We start from the raw sequence: 8,207 nt of genomic DNA on the forward strand, positions 1-8,207 counted from the left end.
ATTAAAAATCCAATTAAACATTTTAAACAAATACTTTTTACCGATTTTAACAAATATTCGCGACATCAACCAAAAATTACGTGTGTCCACTCTCCTTACCACTTGTAAATAAATATTTTTACTGTTACATTGTATGCCTCAATTGGAATTTTCCCCTTAATTTCGCATTCCACGATTCTAGAAAATTCGGCACAACACTTCATTACCTTTTATTATATGCATAATATTTTGAAGGTCATCTTCGAACATTAAAAAATTTGCAAAAACAATGCAAACAATGAAAGTGTCACTCACTTCCATTTCTCAATGATGAGCACGCAGCTTAGTCACTTACATATCAACACATGAGTGTGTGTATGCGAGCGATCTGCGCAACATTGGCATGCAGGTGTAACACTGTTGAATGTAAGAGCGCGTAGTTGATAAAGAGAGCTTTGAAAGTGGAAATGAACTTATGTAAATGCAAGGCTGCTGGAAGTTTTGGTGAGAGGACGAACGCATCCTCACGTCTTGCTAAGACATGTTAAGAGTTAAAAATTGTAAAGATGTGAAGAATGGGGTTGCAAATTTACATTAGTGTTAGGCAATAACTACAAAATATGTTTAAGATAATTATAAAAAGATGAAAACTTACGTGGTATTTAACAATATGAGTAGATGAAATGTTATTATAGATGTAATGTAATTATGTATATGATGCAATGTATGAAGTATAACAGCAAATCTCGGTAATAATATTTTACTTTTCATTTATTTATTGTTGTTTAATTATTACGCTGAAAATAAAAAGTGTCTTCAAATTAATTTATTTGCAACTATAACAAACTTAGGTAAATAAAATTTTAGGTTAGAATATAGCATTTTACGAATATATGTTTTTTATAAACCAATAACAACCACAAACCTTTTAATTTACACATGCAATCGATAACTTTAACCATTTCGCAATTATTATTGCACACATTTTCGCCAACATTTACAATTTAATTACTGCCGCAACAACTTGCTATTCATAACGAAGCATAAATATACCGCGTAGTGCATAGGTATTAGCATACAAATTCATAACGATATTTAATTTATGCAAACTGCAATCATCGGGCACTGCACAAGTGATGCTTAACATGTAAATTACAAAAGGTGCAGCAAAATGTAACCATTAATGGTGTTTTATCGAACTCTAGGCTGCAGATGTCCAGGCTGCGGTCGATCACCCAGCCGCTTGACGTTTATTAATTGGATTTGCCATGTTCCTCATTAAATTCGTGCAAAAGCAGTTCAAAATGTATGGAATTATCAACTTTCCACAGTTTTGCACACACAAATTGAGTTGCAATAGCTTTTATACATACTCTCGGCAAATAATGCCGCGTTCAAGCTGAAATAAAAGCACAAAGTAAATTTGGAAATAGCAATATGTAAATAACTCTATACTACCTTGCCTTCCATAACAACTTCCTCATAGTTGTCGTTTGACATAGCAAGCATATTTGAGTGTTTAGCAGCAGACCCTGGTTATGTGTGCTGCTAAAGCCTACGGTCAGCTCCTAAAATCACGCTCATTTGTTTATTTACAATTTACATACATTAATACATGCAATGCTCACATTTTTATACTATATTTCGGTTATTTTTTGTATATTCAGACAAATTTGTATAATCAACCCGTAAACTCACTTCCGAACGACGCACAAAAAATGCGCGAAACAGCTGTGCAGTGTTATTTACAAAGACGCTCAAACTGTTGTACGCCGATTATTAGATAACAGGGTGATCATGGTGCTTGAAATAATTTTTAAGAAAAGTTCATAAGCATTGGTTGCAAAATCTGGCAGCTCGCATTTCACTGACAGGAAGTGATTCGCGGTATTTCAACCTTAACAGATGATTCGTAGAAATTGTTATTTGTATTAAATAAAGTAAATCGTGTAAGTCGCATATGAAGCAGCTCGGTGAAAAAAGTGAAATTAGTTTAGGAAATAAAGCTAAAATTAAGTAGTTTTCAGTAGAATAATGTTCAAGTTCGCGAGTTTAATCGTTTTAAAATAAAAACAGCAATCGGGCGTTGTTATTTGTGTAATAAAAATTAAAGTGAAAATAAATGTGTGCAGAAGCTGTAAGCGTCGGTAAGCGTCGCCGCAAGCAGAGCTCTGCCAGTGCTTGTGCATAAAATGTTATGTTAACGTTTGTTATGTTATGTGGATGCAAATAAATTGTTAGATGTAAGGAAAAGAGTTTAGTGAAAATTACGAAGAAAGTGAAATAAGGTGCAGTAAGTGCTTAAATACTATATTAAATATTATAAAGGTGTAAATATTGCAATTTATTGTTTTTTTAGTAAAATTAGGTAGTAATCAGGGCGGTTCAGGATTTTTAATTATTTAACCGTGATAAGTGTGTGCCGGCGTTATTAGTTGTATATTATATGTATATATAATGGTCAGTGGCAGCAGGAGCAAACGGCGTACTGGCAGAAGGTGTATACAAACTGTGTTTCAGATGTGAAAAGGGCACCTACGTATATGGGGATCAGAGTGCGCTTTAGAGTATTTAGTGAGGTAAGTCCTGTTGAACTGATAAAATTATAATTAAATAGGTCCTGTTCTCACGAAATTGTATGTATCTTGACACATATATATATACATGTATAAAATTAACAAACAAGTTCAGTTGCCACTGGATCACAGTAAGCTTCTTCCAGCTGCCAAAAATGTCGTTGGTGTTCTCAAGAACGAATATCATCAGTTGCCTTTTCCTATTTCCACCGCCATTGTTTATAGTTCCTTTCAGCTAAGGTGGAAATTCCATTAGCAGAGTAAGTTTTTAAAGTAGCTTCCTGCTACTATCGCTGTTTATTAACATTTCTGTTAAACTATCGTGGTTAGCATTGTCCATTAATCGTGCTTCTGGCAATGAGACTTTTTGCTTTTTGGGAGCTGGTATAAAAATAGGACGCCCACTTTTTGGTGAAATATCATATCTCGGGACTCGACCAACCGATTTCGACCAAATTTAGTACGTACCATTGTTCTCATATTCACATATCACAATGCGGTAATAAACGAAATCGGACATCAACCACGCCTACTTCCATTAAATTTAAATTCCATTTGATTATTTCACTTTCCACTACACAAATCGAGGAGTAATTTATATAACGACATTTTGCACTAATAATTCTTTAAAACATGCCAACTTTTTACCAAAAATTGTACAAATCTAATCAAAACTGTTCAAGCCTCCATTATCCATAGTTTACTTTTGGCTGAAAATATCGGTCTATGTGTGAGATAAACAATTGAAATTCATTTCCTGAAAATAGTTATTATGTGTATTAAAGATGGTTTGAATGAGGTCAATACTTCTCTGAGCCCCCAGATACTTAACATGAAGATTTGCGAACTTCCGGGTGACTTTGTACTGCATATATCGGCTTTCTCAATGAAGATTACAGAGCGTGTTTTACTCAGAACAGTGTATCTTTGTGCCTAAAATAGATACAATTGGTTGGCAACTTAATAACTGACTTTGCCCCTTATGATTGTTGATTGTATATGTGGTACCTTGTTGAAACCCAGTGAACATTTTCTACAATGTGATATGTTAATAGTTAAAAGATAAAATCGGGTCGATACTATCCTAACTCCCATATCCATATTTATAATGATTTTCCTTTTTCTAACAAACCTCATACCGAAAAAAATTGCTTGTATTCCGATCCTTTGGTTGACATTTTACACCTTAAGATATTTCCTTGGCTGTGACTTCTGCATTCATTTATCTATTGGACGAGGTTATGTCACATATGAATTTCATACACTTTCTTCCAATCAAAACTGTCATTTGATAAGACTTCTCCGTCGACGTTAGATACGTATTCTGATAAAATGGTCATTGAATGGTCGCCTAACCACAATATACCGGTATGTATATAAAATGTTCGGTATCACCAAAAATTAGCTCTTCCTCACATTTTATTTATAGGCACAAACTATTAAATGACAATCTCCAATGCGTTTTAGATAAGATAAAATATATTTTTTATAGATAGTCACAGAAGATTTCAAAATAAAACTTTTAAATGTCAGTAGACACTCACAAACTTCAATAATATAACGGGTTAATCAAGAAGGGGTACTTTTTTAAATAACCTTTTTTGACAGATCACTCGTATATCGTGTCAAGCTGTCATGTTGTTTTTGTTTCATATTATTTGGAATTTCATCACGGAATGGCTTATATCTGAACACCACCTTATCTAGCTACATCGTTTCGCTCCTTAAAAGTTCCAAGAATATACGACGTTTTCGAGCCAAATTTTTTTTAGCGATGAGGCCGATTCCTGGCTCATTGAGCCGTCGTAGGCAAGCAAATTTGGCGCATTTGGAAGAAAGTGCAACCTAAAGAGATTCAAAAACAGCCATTTGATCCAGAAAAAACAAAGGTTTGCTGTGGTTTGTGGGCTATTGGAATCATCATTCTATATTACTTCAAAAATGATGCCGATGTGAACGTAACCGTCAATGGCAACCGTTATCGTGAAATGATAGCCCACTATTTGATGCCTAAAATTGAGGGTCGTGATCTTGATGGCGTTTGGTTTCAACAAAACGGCACTACTTCCCACACATCGAACGTACCAATGGATTTATTGAAAGAAAACTTTGGTGAACAGTTAATTTCACGTTTTGGGCCGGCCGGTTGGCCACCAAGATCATGTGGTGACTTCACACCGTTAGATATTTTCTTCTGGGAATTCAGACCTTGGAGCAAAACATCCCCCTGTCATTCGGCAGTTACCAGTCGAAATGCTGAAATAAATCATCGCAAATTGGACGGAATGAATGAGCCGCGGCCTACATTTGTAAGAGATAATCTTCAAAAAATAAATGCCAAATAATGTTCTTTCAAATGATATCCGTAATAAACACTCAACACTAAATTTGAAGTTTCTTGGTTTCTTCAAAAAAAAAACTAGGGAACCACGAAATAGGTCACCCTTTAGTAATATGTTGAAAACTATATGGACAATTCAACGTGTATTATTTTGACAGCTAGTTTCACAAACAAAATTATATGCAAGAAAAAAAAAACACTCTTTAAGAATCTCGTCAAAAGTAGCGAAAATGGCCTCTCTCCAACCTACAATTTCGCCCGCTACTCCTCATCACCGCAACTAAATATCATATATAGTAAGCGATAACTATTTAAAATCTGATCGACTTATACTATATACAGATCAAATTGGAAGAAATTATACCAAATATTTACACGTTTGTGCGGCTTTAGGCTTAAGGACCACCCTAACTAATTTAAAAAAAATATTATATACACAAATATTTTCTATAACTTTTATTTAGTATTTTAATATTTCATTCAGCTCAGCTCTAATATCTACTCCATTCTATTCGCCCAACATTGGCTTTACTATAATTTCATGCACTTGCATATGAGCTGGTGTCGAGAGTGTAAATAATACACAGCGAGAAACATCTTCTGGCTGTAGAATTGGTCGTTTGCCGCCACGCGAGCGTGCCGCCACAATATCGGTATCGGTTAAGCCGGGACTGACACTCTGTGAAATAAAAAGACCGAAGTAGGCATATTAACAGTTCGTAATCGCACATAAATATAGTAAGCAGTAGCTATCTGGAAACTGCTCTGTACTCACAGTGATCTTAACTCTGGTACCAAGTCCACGGAACTCCTGACGATACACCTCCGTTAAAGCGGTCAACGCATATTTACTTGGCGCATACAAATTGGAAGTGGGCGACGTATGCGGTTCACTAAGTAGCACACAATGCCCCAAAACACTATTAATGATCACCACATGCCCGTCAACACTACGATCCTTCATTGAACCGAAAGCGCGTTGTGTACAATAGACCACACCCATGACATTGGTTTGCAATACCTCTTGCAATTTGGCCGGATCCATTTCGGTGGCTTGTCCAGCATTGTAAATGCCAGCATTATTGATCAACACATCGACACCACTCAAATTCTTGATAACCCAATCGAAGGCTTCATTAACCGACTCCAACGATGAGACATCACAGCTGACGGGATAAAAACGCTTCTGCTGTTCCTCGGGCAATGTTGCACGCCATTCCTCCATGCGTTCCTTGCGCCTAGCCAAGCCGGCAACGCGCATATTCTCCTTCAGCAAGTCCTTAACAATGGCAAGACCAATGCCAGAACTGGCACCGGTGACTACAGCTGTGCAATTTGACCAACGTTCCATGTTAAATATTTTCAAAAGTTACTTAGTGGAATTTAACGAAAAAATTTATTTAATTTTAATTAACTGTTCAGCATGAAATGCAAGCGATTACTAAATTGAGCAACAGTAGATAGCTAGCAAATACTTTTTAGTGCTCACCGGCATTGTTTGGCCGGTTTTTTTTTTTTAGTTTCCAGTAGTCGTTGTTGTTGAACCCGACAAGTGTTCATACCGTATGCATACAGTTATCTACCCACATATACACAATAGATTATTATTTAATCAATATGTATATATTTACTGGAATGCCTGCTCACCTATTAGGGTGGTACAGAAGAAAATAAATATTTATTTTATGATACATGCCAAATTTCGTGAACATATATTGACAAATAAATAATAAATAGAAAGTTTTCCATACAAAGCCTTTATTCCGACCGTACAGGTTATATGGCAGCTATACGCTATACTGACCCGATCGGCACGATTTCTTTGGCGATTGTAGTATTGCCTTAGGTAATTATATGTACCAAATTTCGTGAAGCTATCTTTTCTAATACAAAAGTTTTCCACGCAAGAACTTCATTCCGACCACACAGGTTATATGGCAGCTATACGCTATAGTGACCCGATCAGCACGATTTCTTTGGCTATTGTAGTATTGCTTTAGATAATTATATGCACCAAATTTCGTGAAGCTATCTCGTTAAATAAAAAAGTTTTCCATACAAGGACTTCATTCCGACCACACAGTTTATATGGAAGCTATATGTTGTGGTGGTCCGATATCGGCGATTTCAACAAATGAGCAGCTTCTTGGAAAAAACAGGACATATACAAAATTTCAGAACGATATCTCAAAAACTGAAAGACTAGCGCGTGTATATGTAGATATCGACATACGGACATGGCTATAACTAAGCCGCTAGCGATTTATATACATAAGAATACATATAGCAGACTCACAACAAGCCATAACATATCGTAAAAGCATAAAATCATAAATTTTTGCACTTGTTTAAAAAATTGTTGTTTTTATGTGTTTGTTTCTGATACATTATAACTCATAACTTTATGTGACAATATGAAACCCCTAATAAATGTATGTATATGTGACCTGGTCTACGGAAAGGGGGCTTAGGTGTAAAAAAAATCCAAAAAATCAATTTTCACTTTTTAGTTGATTCGGATGGAAGATGAGATTTTTAACAGCTGTTTTCTAGAAAACTAGTTTTCGCACGTTAGCTCCCTTTTCGTAGACCAGGTCACATATATTATACATATGTATATTTTATAATATCGTTTGTGACGTTGCTTGCTGAGTGTTACCAACTTCATGACAAACTTGATACACACTTTTCTCAGCATAGATATAACTTTATTTCGTACTAAAAGGAAATATTTTGTATCATTTCGCTACAAAATAAAAATACTATGCATATTTATTAGTGTATGTATATATTAGCACTTGTTTATATTCAACGTGCCAGCAAAAAACAGCTTTCACATAATAATAATATGTGATTAAATTACTTTTTAACCGGTAATCTCCACATATACTCACTTAATGAATAGATTTGTTCGTAGACAAGCAATTCTCATACGAAGGTGCGGACATAGTATATAATATATAAACATGTTTACTATATTTGTGGAAAAATAGCATCAAATTATATGGCAAAAATTTAAATAATATATGTAAATACAATGTAGACGAGACCTCATAGATTAAAAGAGCAGAGCGAAAGCTACTCTTTATTGCTCTGCTCATCAATTACAGTGTGACCAGTTTAAATGATTTATCAATTAATTTAGCAAACTAAATTTTGATGTAGAAAGAGCATATAAAAAGAGTATTACTCTTACTCTTTCAACAATACAAATAACAAAGAAGATTTTGACCGAAAAAGCGTTAGTTTTTTAATACTAGAAGTTAGAGTGATCATTTTTATAGCAAAATGTTTTTAATAATTAATTTTTT

General features: G+C 34.8%; 1 protein-coding gene and 1 long non-coding RNA gene across 2 annotated transcripts; both read right to left on the reverse strand.

Annotated features, from left to right (window-relative positions):
• Positions 1 to 840: 840 nt before the first annotated feature.
• On the reverse strand, positions 841 to 1,683 carry LOC108966743. The gene is made up of 3 exons (XR_001993206.1): positions 1,608 to 1,683; positions 1,438 to 1,547; positions 841 to 1,378 (listed from the first exon to the last, which is right to left on the reverse strand). It is a non-coding gene; the product is annotated as an uncharacterized LOC108966743 (long non-coding RNA).
• Positions 1,684 to 5,329: 3,646 nt separating this feature from the next.
• LOC108966723 (farnesol dehydrogenase-like) lies at positions 5,330 to 6,357 on the reverse strand. Its single transcript, XM_018929755.1, has 2 exons — positions 5,672 to 6,357; positions 5,330 to 5,575 (listed from the first exon to the last, which is right to left on the reverse strand). The coding sequence occupies exons 1-2, from the start codon at positions 6,245 to 6,247 to the stop codon at positions 5,405 to 5,407; spliced, it is 747 nt and encodes a 248-aa protein (XP_018785300.1). The 5' UTR covers positions 6,248 to 6,357; the 3' UTR covers positions 5,330 to 5,404.
• Positions 6,358 to 8,207: the final 1,850 nt, after the last annotated feature.

The sequence above is a fragment of the Bactrocera latifrons genome, unplaced genomic scaffold (assembly GCF_001853355.1).
Source record: "Bactrocera latifrons isolate USDA-ARS-PBARC rearing strain unplaced genomic scaffold, ASM185335v1 scaffold_17, whole genome shotgun sequence".
NCBI lineage: Eukaryota > Metazoa > Arthropoda > Insecta > Diptera > Tephritidae > Bactrocera > Bactrocera latifrons.

Excerpts from the sequence above, each read along its gene's own strand:
- LOC108966723 (XM_018929755.1), bottom strand. The coding sequence starts at position 6,247 with ATGGAACGTTGGTCAAATTGCACAGCTGTAGTCACCGGTGCCAGTTCT. Across the intron at positions 5,576-5,671 it reads GTACCAGAGTTAAGATCACT|AGTGTCAGTCCCGGCTTAAC; the intron begins GTGAGTACAGAG and ends TTTATTTCACAG.